General features: G+C 27.0%; 6 protein-coding genes across 6 annotated transcripts; 3 read left to right on the forward strand and 3 right to left on the reverse strand.

Annotated features, from left to right (window-relative positions):
* Positions 1 to 2938: 2938 nt before the first annotated feature.
* Positions 2939 to 4443, forward strand: OCT59_019967 (uncharacterized protein; the record flags this gene model as incomplete). The annotated part of the gene is made up of 2 exons (XM_025317505.2): positions 2939 to 3192; positions 3318 to 4443. The coding sequence occupies 2 exons, from the start codon at positions 2939 to 2941 to the stop codon at positions 4441 to 4443; spliced, it is 1380 nt and encodes a 459-aa protein (XP_025178229.2).
* Positions 4444 to 4504: 61 nt separating this feature from the next.
* Positions 4505 to 6490, reverse strand: OCT59_019968 (uncharacterized protein; the record flags this gene model as incomplete). Its single annotated transcript, XM_025317506.2, has 2 exons — positions 4505 to 6137; positions 6237 to 6490. The coding sequence occupies 2 exons, from the start codon at positions 6488 to 6490 to the stop codon at positions 4886 to 4888; spliced, it is 1506 nt and encodes a 501-aa protein (XP_025178230.1). The 3' UTR covers positions 4505 to 4885.
* A 505-nt stretch (positions 6491 to 6995) lies between these two features.
* OCT59_019969 (uncharacterized protein) lies at positions 6996 to 8464 on the forward strand (the record flags this gene model as incomplete). The annotated part of the gene is made up of 2 exons (XM_025317507.2): positions 6996 to 7246; positions 7342 to 8464. 2 exons carry the CDS (start codon positions 6996 to 6998, stop codon positions 8462 to 8464), a joined length of 1374 nt encoding a protein of 457 aa, XP_025178231.2.
* A 319-nt stretch (positions 8465 to 8783) lies between these two features.
* OCT59_019970 (uncharacterized protein) lies at positions 8784 to 9174 on the reverse strand (the record flags this gene model as incomplete). The annotated part of the gene is made up of 3 exons (XM_025317508.2): positions 8784 to 8851; positions 8922 to 8942; positions 9024 to 9174. The coding sequence occupies 3 exons, from the start codon at positions 9172 to 9174 to the stop codon at positions 8784 to 8786; spliced, it is 240 nt and encodes a 79-aa protein (XP_025178232.2).
* A 5558-nt stretch (positions 9175 to 14732) lies between these two features.
* OCT59_019971 (uncharacterized protein) lies at positions 14733 to 17017 on the forward strand (the record flags this gene model as incomplete). The annotated part of the gene is made up of 4 exons (XM_066143875.1): positions 14733 to 15173; positions 15247 to 15783; positions 15855 to 16203; positions 16287 to 17017. 4 exons carry the CDS (start codon positions 14733 to 14735, stop codon positions 17015 to 17017), a joined length of 2058 nt encoding a protein of 685 aa, XP_066005583.1.
* Positions 17018 to 20969: 3952 nt separating this feature from the next.
* Positions 20970 to 21646, reverse strand: OCT59_019972 (uncharacterized protein; the record flags this gene model as incomplete). Its single annotated transcript, XM_066143876.1, has 2 exons — positions 20970 to 21088; positions 21223 to 21646. 2 exons carry the CDS (start codon positions 21644 to 21646, stop codon positions 20970 to 20972), a joined length of 543 nt encoding a protein of 180 aa, XP_066005584.1.
* Positions 21647 to 22958: the final 1312 nt, after the last annotated feature.

A 22958-nucleotide genomic window follows, 5' to 3' on the forward strand; every position in this document is an offset into this window, starting at 1 on the left:
TCCATCGGCTCACTTTAGGAAAAAACATATTTCTTTCTGTGACAAGGTCGCTCAATAGTATTGTTCTGCCATACATTGGAATAACTAAAATTTTATAATGAAACCTAAATTCTCGGTATTTGAGTCAACACCAACCATTTCGCCGATTCTTCGAATCAAACGTGGCATTTACACTGAATTCCATAATAAATTTATATTAACATATATTATATTATTTATAAAATACATCATAATTCCATAAAAACACTCTTAATACCCTTTTGATATTATATATCAGGGGAATAACCATACACCTTTCACAAAAAAAAAATACACGCGCGGCATCTGTGTCGGATAGCTTGTCGTCGCTGAAAATTGGAAATACTCGCCTTAAAATTTTGATATAATTTATATTTTATATTACGTTAGCAATAAGTATGTTAAAAAGACTTTAGATAATGAATCATTGAATTCCCAAAAATGTTTTGGATAATAGTAGTCTTTTTATGAAGAAATCTGATAAATTTTCGTAAATATTTACGATAGAATATTCCTGTATAAAATATTATTGTTATAATTGTTTTTAATAAAATCATTTTCATTGAAAAAAGTATACACTGTAATTTCAAACTGAAGGTCGCTAATCAATATATTTATTAGTCATGATGTATTCAGAAAGATTTTTCATATTTTTCATTGAAAAATATACAATCAAAAAGATAATATTCGAGAAGGTTACTTTTTTTTTAAAAAAAAAAATACTATCTCTCCCAAGTCTCCCTATAAAAAAATACTCTCTCTAATTCATTATCTTATTACGTAATTGATTAGAATCGGAGTCAAGACAATATTTACAAAAACTAACAGACAGACAAATTGCACGAATACTTCAAGCAAAAGCTTACGAAATCCAAATGGAGCATTATTTTTATTTTTATTTTTAATTATTGGGTTTGTTCACTTGGGGTTTTTTTTATTTTTTTTATTTTTTTTAATTAATGAATTTGTTCACTTAAGGTGTGTTTATTTTGCAAAATAGGGTAACTCTTAAGCAAAGTTAAGGAATGATAGCTCCTACGGTATGTGAGTCAGGGAAATCCTAGTTTAAGAGAATTACCTTATTTAATTCTCTTATTTTATTATATTTCTTTTAATTATTGGGTAGTCAATTCAGGCATCCTAACTTGTTATTAGTAAAGTCAGAATTGGGTATACCTTCTTTACTATTAAATAAAAAATTTTGCACACTATTAATAAATTCATCTTTCTTGTAGTAGGTAGATACAGGATATTTACAAACAAACATCATAACAGAAGTCAATAAGTCAATGTTCTGCTTTAGAAAAATCTTTCTAATGGGTAATACTAGGAGTATTAGTGGTGGATCTTTTTTAATGTGTCGAAAAGATATCAAGAAAAGGATCAAGAGAAGGTATAGTATGATTACATTTTCTATCTAGAAGTTAGGAGTTGGTAAAAATAATTGTTATATTTTTTATAGTAAATAGATGAAAATAAAAGGCTAACCCAACATGAACAATAATCATTATCATCATTATCTACAATAATAGCGGGCTGTCTGGCATCACTCTCTCTAATGCCACTTGACAAAGGCAATTTTAATATTAATTTTAGCATTTTAATTGATACAAACCTAAAATTTACTTAAATCCAGTGGTTATAACACATAATTGTGTAATATTTATTTAATTGATAAAAAACTAATGATCATTTATAAAATAAATATGAATAAGGTTCACTAAAAATAAACTAATAAATACAAATGTAATTATCGATCCAATAACTATTTATTATTAGAGAAAGTTCTCTTTTTTTATGTCTCAATTTCAGCAATGGCCTATCGCTTATAGTTGTACATTGTATAGGAATGAATGCAAGTATTCATGTCACTTCTGTCATGTGTATTAATGGAATTATTAATCGCATGAGAAATACTAACAACTAAATTTTCACTGGACACGATGATACGTGCTTTGTATGCAAATATATACAGCATGGAACACGCAAAATGCAATGCTGGTAATCATAATCTGAACATGTTACATTGGAATGTACCATCAACTAATCAAATCAAAACTTATGTAAAGTATCATATAAAAGTTTATTATTAGGTTTTGACGATCATTATAATTTATAGTAATCCCTGTTAAATTTCACACGCCCATAACTCTAGATTCTTATTGTTTTCATTCATTCCAAATTCTGTGAGGACACTTGTTTTTATCATATGATATCTCCAAAAAAAAAAAATAAATAATTCAGGCCTTTTTAGCTTTTTTTAGATACTTCTCAATAAGAAAAAAATGGGCTTCTTTAGTATTTTCAAAAAACGATGTTCTTTGGGTTCTCGTGTATTTTGTCTAATCTTTCATTACAAGGACTAAACGACTAATAATGCATGGTTTTTTAAAATTTCGGAAATTTTAATGGCTTCTATTTCAAAGTGTACGCAGATAAATTACTTTCCGAGATGTATGCAATTTATTTATATCAGAAATCCGAATGAATCAATGAATCTAAAATACCCAATATTTAATTCATAACCGGCATAAATTAAACTACTGTATTTCAAAAAATAAACTTTTATATGATACTTTAATGGTACCCATTACCCAATGTTACATTGTAAATCATATGATAATCAGCATATGAAGAACATGACAGTTAATGTGTTACATATTGCGCGGCAGTGATTAAAGTGACCTACAAATAAATTAATTATGAAATAAGACAAACAAGAAAGAACGATCAATCTTTTTTTGGTCTGTTATTAATTAAATATATTAATATATTTAATATATTAAACGATAGGAGTAATGTTATGCCGATCTACGGGACCCGGTTTTAATTAACTAAAAATGGAATGATTGACATATTTTAGGTTACAAATAAAATGTATAGCTTAAATTATTTTTTTTTTCTTTCTAAATGAAAAAAAATGTCCTTTGAATTATTGAAATTATCATCTAAAGAATATGGGGATATTCTTAAATCTGGTGAATTTTCTGATACCGAAATATTAGTAGGAGAAGAACCTAATACCAAAGTCTTTTTAGCACATTCATTAATATTAAAAATTCGATCACCATATTTTCGTACCGCATTTTCTAGTCGTTGGGTAAGAACAGAAAATAATATTATTAAATTACAAAAACCAAATATTTCCGCTAAAGTTTTTGATATACTTATAAAGTAAGTAATTAATATTAATCTTTTTATTAAAAAAAAAAAAAAAAAAAAACAAATAATAATCTCTTACATATATATCGTTTCAATTTTTTTTTTAGTAACTTAATAATAATTTGATTTTTTTGTAGGTATATTTATAGTAGTATTATTGACCTTACAAAATATGATATTAAAACTAATGTTGAAGTTTTAATAGCAGCAGATGAATTATGTCTTTATGATTTATGTTCATATATTGAAAACGAACTTCTTAAAAATGAGGCATTATTAAAAAATAATTTTATTTTAATTCATAATGTTGCAAATAAGTTCAATCAATTTACAAATTTATTACAATTTTATAGGACAAATTTTCAAAAAGATCCAAATATAATACTTAGAACAAATGATTTTACAACAATTCAAAAAGAAACATTACTTAATTTTTTATCAGAGTATAGACAATCATTAAATCATACAGAAGTTTGGGATAAACTTATAGAATGGGCAATAGCACAATCACATGAATTACCATTAGATGTAATAAGGTGGACATCTAGTGAGATAACAAAATTTAGAGGAATAATTCAATCATTTATTCCACATATTAATTTTAAAGAAATTAGTCCAGCAGATTTTAGTCATAAAGTTAAACCATTTAGAGATATTTTTGATGATAAATCTTACGCTAAAATTCTTGAACATTATTCTTTTAATAATGAAGTACGATCAAATTTTAAAATGAATATAGATTCTAGAATTATTAGTCCAGATCACGCATTTTTAATTGGTAATTTAATTAAGATAACGAGACAAGATGATAGTGACATTTTTTATGATTTCAATTTACTCGTACGAGGAAGTAGAGATGGATTTGAATCTGAAAATTTTCATAAATTATGTGATGAAAAAGGACCAACAATTACTGTTATTAGTGTTAAAAATACAAATGAAATACTTGGAGGATTTAATCCATTAAATTGGTTATCGAATAGTGTTGAATATGTTGAAACTGATGAAAGTTTTATTTTTTCTTTTGATAAAAACAAATTAACAGATTTTATATTTAGTAAGGTCGTTGATGGTAAATACGCGATATATAATAGAAGTATTGGACCAGATTTTGGGCATAATAATTCAGATTTAAGGTTAATATTAAATAGTAAAGAAGGTCAATGTTATAAGAATAGTTATAAAAAATTGATTAGAAAAAATGAAGGGACATTTGAAATAGATGATTATGAAATTTTTCAAATTATAAATAAATCGACTTAAAAGAGAATAATTTTATTTACTGTAAAATTGTAAAATTCAAAGATGTACTGTATAATAATTTAATTAATGAAAAAAAAAATTAATAAAGATTATATAAATTTTAATTATAATACAATTTTTATACAATTTCATTTACAAATAGAATTTAATTGTGCGTTAACGATTCTAATGACCACGATGATAAAACCCCCTTATTATTTATTGTATTCAGCACTAATTTGAAATTTAGATTTCAGATTTCAAATCAATAGAATTTAATTGTGCGTTAACGATTCTAATGACCACGATGATAAAACCAGATTTCAAATCAATAAATTATATAAATTATATAAACATTCAAGTTTATTTGAGGGAAATGTTTAAAAGGAGGGGAGAAATTGATGTCGCGCCGTAATAATCATACTAATAAAAAAAAATATAGTATCAACTCCACCAACTACGCCTAGTCCCAAACTTCAGGAGTCACAACATCCTCGTAATAATAGCCTCTGTATCCATAATCTTCATAGTACTCTTCGTATCCGTTGTATTCATTGACTTCGACTTCGACTTCGACTTCGACTTCTTCATCTACGAACTCACATGGCTGATTAACAATTATGACTTGAAATACTTCATAATCTTCTATTTCAAATACCCCTTCAACTTGTCTAATTAATTTTTCATAGCTATTTTTGTGACATTGACCTTTTTTCGCATCACCTTCTATTAAACGTAAATCCGAAGTTTTTTCCCCAAAATCTGGACCACGATTTCTATAGACTGCATGATTTTCATCAACAACTTTACTAAAGACAAATTTTTCCAGTTCCTTCTTATCCAAAGAAAAGATAAAACATTCACCAGTTTTACCTTCACATTTCGGATTCCAATCTAAAGGATTATAACCTCCTACTATTTCATCACTATTTTTTACGCTAGCGATAGTAATGGTACGACCTTTTTCATCACAATTTTTGTGAAAATTTCTCACAGTAAAACCATCCCTACTACCACGTATTAATAATTGAAATTCAAAAGTACAATTTTGATTATCATTTGTCATCTTAATTAAATTTCCAAGTAAAAAAGCATGAGAAGGAGTAATGATTTTAGAATCAATATCAATTTTAAATTTTGAATGAGCGTTAAAAGAGTAATGTTCAAGTATTTGAACATAAAATTCTTTATCAAAAATATCTTTAAATGGTTTAATATTATTACAAAAATTTGTTAAACTAATTTTTTCAAAATTAATATGTGTAATAAATGGATTAATTATCGTTCCGAATATTGTCATTTCATTATTCGTCCATTCTTTTGTATTTTTTGGTAATTCATTAGATTGTCCAATTGCCCATTCTATAAGTTTATCCCAAACTTCAATAGGATTTAATCTTTGATTATATTCTGATAAAACATGAATGAGAGCATCTTGTTGAATTGTTACAAAATCATTTGCCCTAAGAATTAAGGATGGATCCTTATTAATGCTTGTTTCGTAAAATTGTGTCAACTTTTCAAATTGACTAAGTTGATGTACAGTTTTTTGAATAAGAACAAAGTTATGTTTTAATGACCGTTCATTATTAAGAAGGAATTTTTCGGTATGTTCACAAAATTCATTAAGATTTAATTCATCAGCTGCAATTAAAACTGCAACATTTGTTCTTATATCATAATCACTAAGTTTAATAACTCCGCTATAAATGAACCTATAAAATTTAGTTAAAAGTATGATATATTTCGAAAAAAAAAAGTATAAATTTTTTTTAAAAAAAAAGTATAATCAAGTTTAAAAAATTTTTTCTCACTTTATAAGTATATCGAATACTTCAACTGAAATATTTGGTTTATGTAAGGTGATTATATTATTATCTTCGGTTCTTATCCAATCATTAGAAAATGCGGTACGGAAATATTTTGAACGAGTTGTTAATATTAAAGAATGTGCTTTAAAGATTTTTGTATTTGGTTCTTCTCCTACTAATATTTCGGTATCAGCAAATTCACCAGATTCGAGTAAATGATAAAAATCTTCAGATGACAATTTCCATAATCCAAACATTATATATTTATTTCTTAGATAAGAAAAATATTTTTTTTTTCGGGATTTTTTTTTTTTAAAAAAAAAATCGTAGCTCATGCGAAATTTAATATATATATATTTATATAAGTATCTCTTATGATTTTTTTTTTTTACAGATCGTTATCAATTGAAGATACGTATACGTTTGACACACTTTCTCTTTTAAATCGTTGTTTTTGTCTGACAATTACAGCATCATCTATTTATCACGTTTTTGTTAACTCTTATAGAAATCATTTGTGAGAAAATTTTTTTTATAAGAGATAGAACACTTGATAATAATGCCTACCCCCCTTGTACAACATATCGTTATGGCAGGAACGCTACATCGGGTGATCAACTAGAACAACTAACGAAAATATAGGTCTCACAAAATGCTGAAAAAATAAAAAAATAACCTTTTTTTTATTTTTTTTTCATAGCAAAAAAAAAAATCATTTATTATTTTTTTCTCCCCCAATTTTTTTTTTTAAAAAAATAAAAAATGAAATTTTACGGAATATTATCTAAAGAATATTATGATGCGTTTAAATCTAGTGAATTTTATGATATTGAAATATTAGTTGGAAAGAAACCAGATATTAAAAAATTTAAGTTACATTCTTTAATATTAAAAATACGATCACCTTTTTTTCGTAGTGAATTATCAAATAACAAGAAATTAAAATATGAAAATAATATTATTAAATATGAAAAACCAAATATTTCCGTAAAGGTATTTGATATTCTTGTAAGGTATGAATATAAATTTTATATTAATGTCCTATTAATTATTCACCACCACTAGACATTAGTTATGTTACATTATTAATTTTAATTCATTTGATTAGGTATATATATGGCGGTAATATTGATGTTTATAAGAATGACGTTAAAACAAATATTTCACTTTTAGTCGCGGCCGATGAATTACGTCTTTATTGTTTAAACGGTGTTATTATACCACATCTTTTTAAAGATCAAGAATTATTAAGACAAAATTTCGTTCTTATTCAACATGTTATAACGAAACACACTCAATTTCCAAGATTAACTCAATTTTATAAAACAACTATTAAACAAGATCCTTCTATTATCTTCAAAACGGGTGACTTTGTCACTATTGAAAAAGATGTCTTACTAAATCTGGTGAAAAATAATACTTCTTTTAAACAGATTGATGTTTGGGGTAAACTTATAGAATGGGCAATTGCACAATCTCGAGAATTATCATCGGATACGACAAAATGGACTAAAGACAATATAACAACATTTGGGAACTTAATTCAACCATTTATTCCACATATTAAATTTGAAGAAATCAGTCCCAAAGATTTCTCTCAAAAGATCAAACCATTTAAGAGTATTTTCGATATAGATTTTTACGTACAAATACTTGAATATTATTCTTCAAATGAAGAATCTCATTCAAAATTTGGAATAAATTTAATGAAAATAGATTCTAGAATTATTAATTCTGATCATGCACTTTTAATTGGAAATTTTATTAAGATAGCAGCACAATATGGTAGGGATGTTACTTTTGATTTTGAATTACTTGTACGTGGAAGTAGGGATGGATTTGATCTTCAAAACTTTCATGATAATTGTAATGAGAAAGGTCCTACTATTACTATTGTTAGTGTTAAAAATACTGATGAAATACTTGGAGGTTACAATCCTTTAAATTTTGGATCGACGAGAGAATATTATGTTTGTGAGGATAGTTTTCTTTTTTCTCTAGATAAAAATAAATTGACAAAATTCATTTTTAGTAAAATTGTTGATAAAGAGCACGCATTTTTTGATTATGGTATAGATTTTGGAGCGAATCATTCAGATTTACGTTTATTAAAAAACAATACCAATGAAGGACAATGTTATAATAATAGTTATGAAAAATTAATTAGAAGACGAGCGGGAACATTTGAAATCGATGATTATGAAGTTTTTCAGGTTAAAATGAAACAATAATATATATATACAGTATATTTATATGTATATAATGTAAAAGAATTGTAAAAGATTGTAAATGATATTATTAAATATAAATAAACAGTTAAAACATTTTATAATAAAAACTATATACTTATTACGGTAATGCGGGGCATAGTGACTCAGGTAGCTCGCGTTAATAGGTGTTTGCAACATTTCTAATTTGCCAAACCTCCTATACAATAGGTATTTAACGGTAGTCAACTTACAAATATAAAATTATAACTCTGTCTTAAGCGTTTAAATAATCTTATACTGTATAATAATATACGTATCTGCACGTGAAGCTTATAAATCATTATATTAAACATCCTGAATTTTGCGAGAGCGATTCAATCTTGAAATCATAAGGTTTACTATGATTTGCTATAGAAAAATATAAAATAAAATAAATTATTAACATTATTAACGTGATAAATTAAATACGTTAACGTACCTTCTTGTTCATCCATTATATCTATTATGTAAAAAAAAAAAAATAATTAAATTAAATTATATTAATAAAGATTAAACGTTGTACAGTATATATATATTATACCTTTGCATGGTAAATCGTTAGAATAATAAATTTTACTAGTTGAATTAGAATTTGAATAATATAATCGAGAATTTTGAGGTGAATAATAATTAAGCTCCAAATTAACTTTTAAAGTATTTAATTCAATATTATTATAACAATTTTTCCACATTTTTTCAATCTTATCCAAAAGAGTATTTATTTTTGGCCTTTCAGATGATTTTTCATTCCAACATTGTATCATCAATTCTTTATATTCCGATGGGGTTCCTTCCAATATTGTCGGTCTTGAACCATTAACAATTTTCATTGCCATATTATAATTATGTTTACAATTATAAAATGGCGGGTAACCAGAAGAAATTTCCCACATAATCATTCCAATACTATAAATATCGGATGCTTGTGTGTATTCCTTTCCAAGAATAACTTCAGGAGCGATATATGGAAGATTTCCATATATACTATTTAATGGATTATCAGCAGGACCACAAAACCCAAGATCACTAATATACCAGGAATCATAACCATGAAAATATAATACATTTCCAGAATGTAAATCTCTATGTATAACATTTTCTTCGTGAATAAAGTAAAGTGCTTCGATTATGTCAAAAGCGATTTTAATTCTTCTTTCCCACGTAAGAGTTTTATTATTTTGTCTTAAATAACCTCTTAAATCTGCATCCATTCGTTCCATTACAATCATATATTCACCATTTTCTGGATTTTGAGTTAATCCATTACATAAAACAATCTCTGCCCATTTATTACTTATAGTTAAATGTGAGACCGCCTAAAAGAAAGATTTATTAATTTTAAAAATAAAAAAATCTAATATAAATAATCAATCATTAAATTCGTACCTCATCAAACCAACTTCTATTAGCACTTTCAACATTTTTTAATGCCTTAAGTATTACTTTATGAGTTCCAGATCTTATTAAACATTTTTCTTTAGAATCCCATTTATTATAATAACCATCAATCCAATTTGCTTTATAAATTTCCGAACATCCACCTCTTGTAAAATATTTAACTTTTTTTAAACGATTATAAGGGATCCATTCAATAATTCTATTTGGAGCAAGTGATTGAAGTTGACATTCTCTTATTAAATTATCAATTTTATCATTTTTTGATGTCCAATTTAAAAAATTTTCTTTTAAATAAATTCTTATACAATGTTCACAATATGAGTTAGCATAATATTCATTTTTACAATCTTTACAAAAATTTTTTTTACCTATTTTATAACGAATTTTATCAAAATTATAATTTCCATTTAAATTATTTATCGCTTCTGATTTTTGTTTAACATTAAGTGATTTATCATTTATAATTTCTTGTTTTCTAAATTTATGTTGTTTTATAATATCATTATAAATATTTTTATCCATTGTTATATATGATCTTTCAATTGCTTTATAAACCAATTTAAGTTCATTCATGATTTTAAAAATTATAAAATATTTTTATTTTTATTTTTTTTTTTAATATTAAAAAATTGTAAAACTGTAAAAAAAAAACCGAAAAATTACGGTTGAAGAATTTTTTTTTTTTAACCTCCACAAAAAAGCCGGTTACTAAATAAATGGTTATTAGTTATCTTTTGATCAATTACGTCAATCATCTTATCATAGGACGCATTACTTAACATAGAAATTTTAACAAAGTGATTGATTATCTTACGCCTGCAATACCGAACTCAAACTTTTTTTAGCCTTTGTTTTTTTTCTTTGATTAAAACTTAAATAGGATATAATGAAATTCATTTAGGTATGTCGGCTAAAACCGAAACCTAAATTTAGTTTTTATAAATGTTAGGTAGTGTTAAGAGGATACGAGTCCCTGTAAAAAAAGTCTATCCGTTTTTTTATATTCCGTCTTTTTTCCGTAAAAGGCTCATATTTCCGGAATTAATAGCCTTATATCACGGAATTTATCAAATATTTACATTTTCCGTGAATGGATCCGTGAAAGGCTCATTTTTACAGAAATAACGGATAAAATTTTTTATAGGGAGTACATAAGTACATAAATTCTTTCTAAGTTAATACCCCCATTCAATATATTGAATATGTATGTGGATACAGCCAGCCCTCGATACAATGAAACTTCCGGTTTTATTTCAAATTCATTATAAGATTATAAAGAATTCAGTTAATTGGTTGATTCGTTATATTTGACATATTCATTGGATAAATGTCACGTGTTGAGAAAATTCGAGGGTTGACTATATGCAAATTTGACAAACTGTATATATAAATCAAATTTTAAATTTTATATATAGTACACCCGAGGTACTATTTATCGCACTTTTCAAAATTGTGCTACCCCCTATAGATCATCTAATAAAAAAATCATTAGATTACAGGAAAATTACCGGACAAAAATCGGACAATGTTGTCCTGCAATCATAATCACTCAATCATCACAACGTACACAGAATTCTGAAAACTGCGATAAAATAAGTAATAATATTTTGATAATTCAATAGTAATATTAGTATTTTTAACAAAGTTTTTTTTTTTATTTTTTATTTAATAATTTTTTAACATTAAATGATTTTTTTTTAATGATTTTTTTTAAAAAAATTAACAATATTATATATATTTTTTTCACAATTTATATATATATATATATATTTTTATGAAGCAAGGAGCTGAATTTCTTTTAAAAATTATTTTTATTGTTGGTTAAAATCAACACTTCATTATAATTAAATGTTGTTCTTACAAATTTCCTGTGGGACATCTATAAATTAAAAAGGATGGTTAGCTTTTGCTAAGTACTCTACTTAAGAATTTCATCCCACCATCTGGTAGTGACGTGAGGCAGTATCCTTCTAAAGTATCAAGTAACATAACGAAGCAGTCCGGATCTTCTTCCTATATATTAGTGTCGATATTTTCACCGTCCGTTCCTGAAAACTGCACAATAAAAGGTATAGCTACAAGTATCTGTTTGAAAGAACTTACAAAAACACAGCTTTAGGTTATTGCGTCCTTTCACTGACATCTCTCCTGGACACACAAAGATTTGTTATCATCCAGAAATTCTGAAAACAGAGAAGGACGTTCACAGTAAAACTGTGGCCACGAAGTGCTTCCAGTTCTCTGAATCCAAAATCCTCAATGAGAACAAATCAATTGCATGAGTCAAAGTTGAGGAAGGTACGTAACTATTCTTCATTGCGGAATAGTAGACCTCAACACTGAGAAGATCTTATTCGTATCTCAGCCAGGTCCATCAGTTAACAGAGTTATTATAGATAGACCTGCCAGCTCACAAGGTTGCCGTAACTTCCTTGATCATTGCATCCACTTGTTCACCTTCGCCAGATAGCTTTACGAAAACAGTTCAACATACCTTTGGCCAAAAGAAGATCTAATAAAGAGAAGACCTAGACAGAGAGAAGATAGATCTAAAAAAAAAGATGAAAAAAAAGATGATGAAACGAAAGAAAAAAATGATGAAGTGAAAAAAAGATGATGAAACGAAAAAAAGGATGATAAAACGAAAAAAAGGATGATAAAACGAAAAAAAAGGATGATAAAACGAAAAAAAAAGGATGATAAAACGAAAAAAAAGGATGATAAAATGAAAAAAAAGGATGATAAAATGAAAAAAAGGATGATAAAATGAAAAAAAAGGATGATAAAACGAAAAAAAAGATGATAAAACGAAAAAAAAAGGATGACAAAACGAAAAAAAAGGATGATAAAATGAAAAAAAGGATGATAAAATGAAAAAAAAGGATGATAAAACGAAAAAAAGGATGACAAAATGAAAGAAAAAAGATGAAGTAAAAAAAAAGATGACAAAACAAAAAGAAAGAATGACAAAACAAAAAAAAGGACAACAAACAAAAAAAAGGATGACAAAACAAAAAAAAAGGACGACGAAACGAAAGAAAACCTAGACAGAGAGAAGATAGTCCTAAAAGAAAAGACGAAAAAAATATGATATAACTCTAAAGAAAGACGTAAAGAAAAGGGCCTAAGAGATAGAAGACATAATAAAGAAAAGCTTAGGCAGAGAGAAGATAGACCTCGAAAAAAAAGACGATGAAAGTATATATTGTGTATATATAATATTGTTAGCTGACGAAAAAAAAGATGAAAAAAAAGAGGGGTATTGAGGGTATATAAATACTTTTTCGAATACACAGTGACTAATAACAAGATAGTTAGGGAGTATAGTATCTTGCATAATACAATTATTTGACAATACAATTGTTTTGACAATACAGTTGTTTCTGGTTTTGAAAAAAAAACTGGAAATAAAAAAATAATAAAAAAAAGCCTCGGCAAACACGATAAACACGATATACTGCGGCTGTTTACGCTTTAGTGTAAACTTTTATTGATAAAATGTTGTTCGTCACCAGTATAACGTGATAATAGTCTCGTATGTTACGCGTTGATTATCAATTGATTACTTCATTGAATAAATTTATATTATCTTCTTGATATTCTCACGGGTGGTGTTTATTTAAAAAGATAGGTAAAAAGTCTATCAATATTGGAACAAAAAGTCTATCATCATTAGTCAAAATAAGTATATTAAAGGCTTTATGGTATGGATACCGTGAGATAAATCAGTTATTTCACGGAGTCACTGATTTTCACGGCTGCACCGTGAAATAACTATTACGTATAATTTTTTCCCTCACTCCCACAAACTCTCATGATCTTTCACATTCCCTCCTCCTACATTCTTTATTCTTGATTCGTCAAATAATTTATTTTAAAAAAATACATTACTCGTTAGTTGCCTTTTATTTTTTATTTTTTATTTTTCTTTTATTAAAATAAGTAATAATATTTTGATAATTCAATAATATTAGTATTTTTAACAGTTTTTTTTTTATTTTTATTTAATAATTTTTTAACATTAAACGATTTTTTTTTAATAATTTTTTTTAAAAAAAAATTAAAAAATTAACAATATTATATATATTTTTTCACGTTTTATATATATATATTTATAATATATAATTGGACACACGTCTAACAATAGGTATATCCATTTTATATATATTACGTAATTACCTTTATTTTTAAGATATTAGATATTCATAAAGAACTTTAAGAAAACACCACTTATACTATATTTTCATCACATTTTTAGCTATTTTAATATTTTTTTTTTGAATTTTTTTTTTTGTATTATTAAAACTATTATCTAAAAAATATATATATATATACCAATTTTTTCAAAATTTTTATCCTATCTAAATAATTTAATGATTAACGCGTTTAAAATTATTTCAATTTTATTTTAGTGGATAATTATTATAATCAATATCATAATCAGTTTATATCAATAAAATACTTTAGTCAATCTAAATATACAGTACAAAAAATTTATAAATCAATAATTTTTTTTATCAAAATTTCTATTTAATTAATAAATTACATATCGTGGTAGTATACACTCTAAAGCATCTTTGGTTTATGTACTCATTTTTTTAATAATTATCTGTGCGCACATGATGATATATCCTAATGTAATATAATCCTATTATAATTAATATAGTCTATTATAATGTAATATAGTGCTATTATACAATGTAGTACAGCATATAGTGCATGATTAAATAAAACTATGATCTTTGTTAGCATCTTAAAAAAAAAAAAATTTCGATTAAATTATTAATTAAATTATTAGGAATGGATCAAAAAAAAAGAGGATTTCGCTGAAAATTTGGGAAATAGTGCTTTAATGGTTGTTCCATTTGCAAAATTTCTTCCTTTAATTAATGAAATTGGAAATTTTTTTAACGAAACCATCGAATTAGTAGAAGCTGCTGAACATAATAATAAACGAACTTGTGAAATATTAAAAAATCGAGTTCATGTAGCAGAATTAGCCGTACGAGAACTTAGAGAAAAAAGAAAAGATAGAGAAGATTTTTTTAATAAAATAAATTATATACGTTTACAAGAATTATCTATTGTTATAGCACGAATTAAAAAGTTTATATCAGAAATTTCTCTAATGAAAACTTTGATAAAATACCTTAAAGAAAAAAGTGTTGAGAAAGTTTTTAAAGAATTATGTGGAGAATTTGATGTTTATATTAATTTATTGTCTTTTTCTATTAACGTTGAAATTGCTGATGAACTTGAACAATTAAAATCCGATCAAGACGATTTATTTAAAGTAAGATTTAAAAAAAAATTGAATTTTATTATTGAAACATAAAATTAATTTATATTATTTTAATAAATTATAGTATCTACAAGAAATGGTGGCTGGTATTGATGATAACGACTGCTTCGCAGACTCAAGTAAAAAGTTTTTTTCAACAATTGTAAAAGTTAATGCAATGAATAATACAATGGTACATTTTACGAGAGGAAAATTTAGAAGTCTAACAAAAATTAATGATATCTTTCAGGTACATCCACTAGAATTTTCTGATTATGAAAGTGATGATAATGAGAAAACACGTGAATATAGACGTGTATATAAATGGTATAAAAAAACAAATAAAGGTGCTGAATTCGCTTTTAAGCTTATCTATAATAGAGATGACCAAATGGATTTACAAAGTCGTATTATAATTCTTAAAGAACTTCATGATTGGCAAAACATCATAAAATTTTATGGAATAATTTATGATGGAAGAGAATGGCATTTTGTGAATGAATGGGCTGAATATGGAAATTTGCGTGAATTTTATCAAAATAAAAATGATTTCGACCTTAAATTAAAATTACGTATATCCCTTGATATTGCTCGTGGATTAAATTTTTTAAGAATTGTAGAGGTAATTATTTAACCAGCTTTTATTTAATTAACGAAATTTTTTCTAATTTTTTTTTTTTTTTTTTTTTTTAGATTTCTCATCGAGATATTAGGGCTGAAAATATATTAATTACACTTAATGAGACAGCAAAACTTGCAAATTTTAGTAGCCGTTACGAATCTGCGTCAAAAAGCACTTTAGACAAATATAGATATTACGCACCTGAAGTGTTAGATATATATTCATTTTTTAATTATGATCAAAGAAGTGAGGTTTATAGTTTTGGAATCTTACTTTGGGAAATTGCTGAAGAAAGAATTCCACATCAGGGTAATAATGATATTGGGGATATAATTGATAAGGTACGTAATAAAATGTATAGAGAACCATTTTCTGAAAATAATCAAATGCCAGAAGAATTCAAACAATTAGAAATTGAAGGTATGTAAAAGAAAATATTTTAAATTACAATTTTATTTGTTGTACTTAACTGGTTTCTTTTTTTTTTTACCCATTTTTTTTAGCCGTTCATCATGATCCAGATTTTAGGCCAAAAATCACGAAAATGTTTGAAGTTCTTAATAATTGTTTCAAGAAATATTCACAAGTTACATCAAGTTCTAGTGGCCCTAACCCAAGCGAAAACAGCAGAAACAACTCCATGCAAAAGTTTCGTCCAAAACGAGCAGACAACATTGATGCATACGCTCTTCCAGATCTTGAATCATTTAAATATATGACACTCACTGATGCAGCAATGCAACATAGGCTGTATAATAGACATGGAAAACTAGCTGGAGATTTAAAAACTGCATATAAATGTTTTGAAGCTTATGCAAATCTTGGTAATACAGGAGGCACAGCGAATCGTAATCAAATCAAAGCAAAATATTATAAAGCTTATTACATTTCAAAAGAATTTGTTGAGAGCCCTCCAAATAAAGATAAAATTGTTGCTGAATTATTTAAAGAAGTTGCTGATAATGAAGCAAATGAATTCCCTGAAGCAAAAGTAAGATATGGAGATTGTTTGTATCATGGCAAAGGTGTTGATCAAAATTTTTCAGAAGCTCTTAAATATTTTGAAAAAGCTGCTGAAGATGGTTTTAAAATAGCAATGTATAACGTTGGAGATATGTATTATAATGGTGTTGGTTGTACAAAAGATATAGAAAAAGCTAAATATTATATGAAATTAGCTGCTTATAATAATTATGAATCTGCTATTACATTTTGTAAGGAACATGATATATAGAAATTTTTTTCTTATTTGTTAAATGATTTTGTTATTTTATTTTAAAAAACAAATTATTTTTTTATCTAATTTTTTTTATCAATAAATATAACACTTACCGGAAGTAAATCACTGCATTATGTAACTCTTCATTATAACTAAATATTCTTACAAATTTCTTGTGGAACATCTATAAATTAAAAGGGATGGTTAGCTTTTGCTAAGTACTCTACTTAAGAATTTCATCCCGCCATCTGGTAGTGACGTGAGGCAGTATCCTTCTAAAGTATCAAGTAACATAACGAAGCAGTCCGGATCTTCTTCCTATATATTAGTGTCGATATTTTCACCGTCCGTTCCTGAAAACTGCACAATAAAAGGTATAGCTACAAGTATCTGTTTGAAAGAACTTACAAAAACACAGCTTTAGGTTATTGTGTCCTTTCACTGACATCTCTCCTGGACACACAAAGATTTGTTATCATCCAGAAATTCTGAAAACAGAGAAGGACGTTCACAGTAAAACTGTGGCCACGAAGTGCTTCCAGTTCTCTGAATCCAAAAGTCCTTAATGAGAACAAATCAATTGCATGAGTCAAAGTTGAGGAAGATACGTAACTATTCCTCATTGCGGAATAGTAGACCTCAACACTGAGAAGATCTTATTCGTATCTCAGCCAGGTCCATCAGTTAACAGAGTTATCATAGATAGACCTGCCAGCTCACAAGGTTGCCGTAACTTCCTTGATCATTGCATCCACTTGTTCACCTTCACCAGAAATGAGGGCACTCTCTTTAGCTTTATGAAAACAGTTTGACATACCTTTATGTGTCTGAAAGTCTAAAAGAGGTAAAGGAAAAGCTAATGGAACTGGTCTGCTGACTCCATCACAAAGTTCAAGGCAGAAGTTGGCGAAACTATTGGAAAAGGCCAGAGAAAGAAGGTCCGGAAGAGGGATGACGACGAGAAATAATGCGACGTTGCACCCAGTCATTCGAAGTCACGTGATTTCGCGTAAAAAATTTTTTCTGATAACAAATTGTTTTTTGGGTGCAACGAGTGTTGGGATACTGGACTGGATGACTCCTCCCAAACCAATGGTGTTTAACTTTGTGGGATAGTGAGGATCCTTCCTAAAAATCATTAAAGTCTTTTTTAATATATTTGAAAAATATATATATATTAATAATATCAAGAAAATTGATGATAAATTTTTCATGAAATTATACCTTCTTTATTATACTAACAAGTGTACTAAAATAACAATAGAAAGTCTCGATTAATTTGACCAAATTTTTTTTATCGTGTCATCACACCTTGGTACGTATATTAGAGAGCTCTTTGCTGTAGGTCACGTAACTTTTAAGTTCGTGCCTCTAGGTATTTCTAAAATTAATATATGTACTCGTTACTTAAAATATATATATATATTTTTTCTTAGACAAACGGTGAAAAGGAAAGTTATAAAAATCGACTATGGGCTAGAGGAAGGGGAAGAGACTAGTGGAAAAAGGTGTGAGAGAGAAGAGAAAGAAAGTAAGGATAGAGGGTTTTTATATTTACATCATAAAAATTTTTCCATAAAAGATGACTCATAATTATATTTGATTGTTACGCGTCGTGTATAATTATAATAGGAAATTGTAACTGATCAAAATCACAATTTGAGGTTCCGATTTCCGCAGTTTTAGATATATTAGTATTTATAGTATTTGTTTAACAATTAATATTTGGTATACATTGTACTAATTGTAGTATAAACAAAGCTTGTATAAAACACAATAAAGGTGGCTGATTTCGGGTTGTCAAGATCGTCCAAACAATTAGGAATAATTCCTTACGTCGATCCAAAAATTTTTAGTAAACGAAAAAATAATAAAAATTCAACACAATTATTCTCATATAATGAAAAGAATGACATATATAGTATTGGTGTATTGCTATGGGAGATATCTAGCGGGAAATCTCCCTTTTCTACCGAAGAATATGATATTGATTTGACTATAGAAATTTCGCAAGGTCTTAGAGAAGAACCTATTCTTAATACATCTGAAAATTATATAAGACTTTATAAAGGTAAATAATGTTTAAACTTTTTTTTTTAATATATTGTTAAATTATATATACTTTTTTTAGGTTGTTGGGATGGTGAGCCAGATAATCGACCAACGTTATTACCTCGCCAAATCACGTGATTGATTATTTATATCTGTCTAAAATTATTCAAAATTTTGATAGAATAAATACTTCGTGATATCCGGTTTTGCCTAGGATTCGTTGAATAATAGGCTGGGCGATTCCTCTCGTATTCCTGGGGGATTGGACGAACTCGCATTAGTTTAGTTTTGTTTCGTCATCTGTGTATTTCGTTCTAATAAAATAAATAGAATGAATATTGTCACTATAACAACAAATGAACAAATAATTAATGAAAGCATTTTATCTAAAAGTATAATAATTAATGAAGGAAAAGATGCACACAAATATATTTTTGATTATTTTAATAGTCATAATATAAAATCTCATGAAATTTATAATTGGTTGTTAAATAATCAAAATGATTTGGATTCGATTTTCTTACTTGGATATTTTAATTATATAGGAATTGAATTCAGTGAAATCTTAGTCAAGCATTTGATATATTTATTAAAGCATCAGATCAAGATCATACATTGTCTCAATTTTATGTATGAATTTGGATATGGAACTAAAAAAAATGAAAAGCTAGCTTTTGAATTTTTTGAAAAGCGGATAACAAGAATTATTCATCAGGAATGAATTATCTTGGTTATTTTTGCGAAGATGGCATATGGATTAAAAAAGACGTAAAAAGGGCTGTATCTTTATATGAAAAAGCAGCAGATTTAGGAAATATTTTATCCCAACATATCTCGCTATAATGTATATGAATGGAATATGGGGTCGATAAAGATGATAACAAGACATTTAAATTATCTAAACAATCAACTGAAGGAGAATATATCGGTGGAATAAGGGAATTAGGATATTGTTATAGTTACGGAACTGGAACTAGTGTTAATAAACAGGAATCATTTAAATTATATCAGCAAGCAGCAGATTTAGGAGATATGTATACTTGGTGATATATATGAAATAAGGGATAGAATTGAGAAAGATATTAATAGAGCAATTTATTGTTACAAATGTAATTCATGTAATATAAGAGTTAATTGTATTTTATAATATTTTTAGAAACAATTGAATGAAATGTGATTTTAAATATTAATTTATTACGAAGTTTTTATATCATGGTGGATTTATAAATATCGAAGCCAAAATTCATACATCTAATTTTGCATCATATATGAAAAAAGCTTATAATTCGTGATTCACGAGTTGCAAAGGATCTGCAGAAAATGGGAATCTGGCATGGCGTCAAATACAAATAAAAAATTATGTGAGAAATTTATTTTAAAAAACAAAACTATTTGAAACTTTGGAAATTATTTATTAAAATATGTTAGTATTGAATGTGGGTTACTTAAGGAATGAAAATCGGGTATCAGAAAAAGATTACTAATGATCGATATTAATTTGTACCGAAATCATATATGAATTTTTTGCAGTTGACTCACGGATCACAATGGGGTGGGTGCGTTCACAAATTCAATTTGATTGGATTTGGATTGGATCGCCAATCCGATGGATTGGACCAAAAATCTAATCCGTGTTCACATATTAAAGGAGTAGATTTTTGATTTTGTATCACATTTTGATACTACCATCTTACGCGTTTTAGTAAACGAAACTCAAAAGAAAAAGAATAAAAAAAATTTATATCATAGGTAGGGTTGGTAAAATAACCGTTAGTTATGAATTTGGTTAATTAACCGGTTAATTAACGGTTAGTTAACGGTTAATTAACCCATAAATAACCTGTATATATAATTTTAAGGAAGTTAAAATAAATTTATAATTTATTAAATATTATAAAATTTTAATATATTTTATTTATTCTTCATCATCTAAATTAATAACATTTGCTTCAAATCCAAATATACTATCATTATCAGAACTATTATTATTATCATCTTCTTTATTTTCATTATCAGAACTATTATTACTATCTTCTTCATTTTCATTAAAATTACTACCCATTTAGCTGTATGAGATTCTTCACCAGAATAAATAGCATCAAAGAATAATGGTTTTGGAGTACAAATAACAAAATTTTGAACTGATTCTCGATTAATATTAGACCAACCATCTGAAACCATTGTAAGAGATTTAGCTTGTAAAATTTGTTCATTACATTCAGCTTTAACTTCATCAAAAACATCATCAAGTAATTCATCAGCAAGTTTTCTTCGATTAGGTAATTTGAATGCTGGACGTAATTGTTGAAAAAACTGAATAACATAATTATTTTCAAGAAAAGAAAAAGGAACTCCAGCAGCAAATAATGCTTGAGCTAGTAAAATTTCAAGAGTATCTTGTTCTTCTTCACTCATACGATCAACAAAATTCTCAATTGTTGTATTTTTTAAATGCTTTTTTGATGTTTTTACTGTAGGAATAAAAGTAGAAGTAGTAGCATCAGAAGTTTCTAATAGTTCAGGAATTTGTTGTTTCTTTGTTTTTGCACTTTCTGGAGCTCTAGGACAACTATCATTAAGATGAACTTGCATTCTTTTAGCTGTACCTTGTTCAAAAACTTTAGAACAATAATTACAACGTACAGAAGGATGTGTTTTTTTCTTAGACCTACTACTTTCTTCATTACTTTCTGCTTCAGTAATTATTGTCCAATGTTTCCAAACAGTTCCCTTTTTTTTTACCATGATAATGAACAATAAATTTGCAAAAAAAAAGTGTTTTTTTAAAAAAAAATTATCTTAAAAAAAAGATCATGCAATATGTAGATCATAGATTTAATCAATATTTATATTAATTAATATTTAATTGTGTAACAAAATAATGGATTATCATTTAATCACATGATTTAAATTCTGCATTTTGATTGGCTAATTATAAATAACGGTTAATTAACCATTTTAAATCAATCATAACTAACAAAATTAACGGTTAATTAACCATGGTTAATTAACCGTGGTTAATTAACCCCCATCCCTAAATTCATAGGGGTCAATAAGGGGTAACATATAGTGGTAGGTAGGACGGGTAGTAGTATGGTATATTCAATCGTGGGGTATACCCTGGATTGGAAATTTAATAGTAAAATCCAATCCGGTGGATTGGCACAATCTAATTCAAATAATTTTATAATTTGTGAATATAGATCGGATTGAGCCGTCGCCTCAATCCGATCTAATTGAACCCAATTTCTCTGTGGCGCAGCAAAGTGATTGGCTGATCATTTTTTCAATTGTTGAAAATATTTTTTTTTTATTTTTTATTTCGCTAATTAGTCCGGAGCGAAGCGAAGGACTAAATACTATTCGTGTCAGTTTCACAAATGTCCCGTTGCCCGCCCGCTCACTGTGTGAGTCGATGGCCATTCCATTCGTAATAAATTGAATTTTATAATAACGAAACATCCTTTTTTTGATATTTCAATTAAATTTACCGTGTTTAATTAAGTTTAATTAAGATTTTGCTTTTCGCTCCGGACTCCCAACGGTTACCGTTCCCTAGTTGTAATACTTTTTTATGGGTCTACCTTAGTAATTATTTCCTTCTATTTTCTTTTTTTTATTTGCTATCTTAGCGCCAATCCGTGGATTTATCCGGTTTGAAACCATCCGGATTGGATCCGGATGAAGATACGAATGATTCATCATCTGCTATTTCTGTATATAAATCCGGATCCATCCGTTTGATTAGTACTATTTTATAGTAACGGACTCATTCGGATGGTTATCCTGATCATATTTACGAATCAGTCATCCGGATTTTTATATTGAAATTCATTCCGAATCATCCATTTATTTACGAACCGGATTAAACGGATGACGAATCCATCCGGATCGTACACTACAG

Source organism: Rhizophagus irregularis, chromosome 29 (genome assembly GCF_026210795.1).
Source record: "Rhizophagus irregularis chromosome 29, complete sequence".
Lineage (NCBI taxonomy): Eukaryota > Fungi > Glomeromycota > Glomeromycetes > Glomerales > Glomeraceae > Rhizophagus > Rhizophagus irregularis.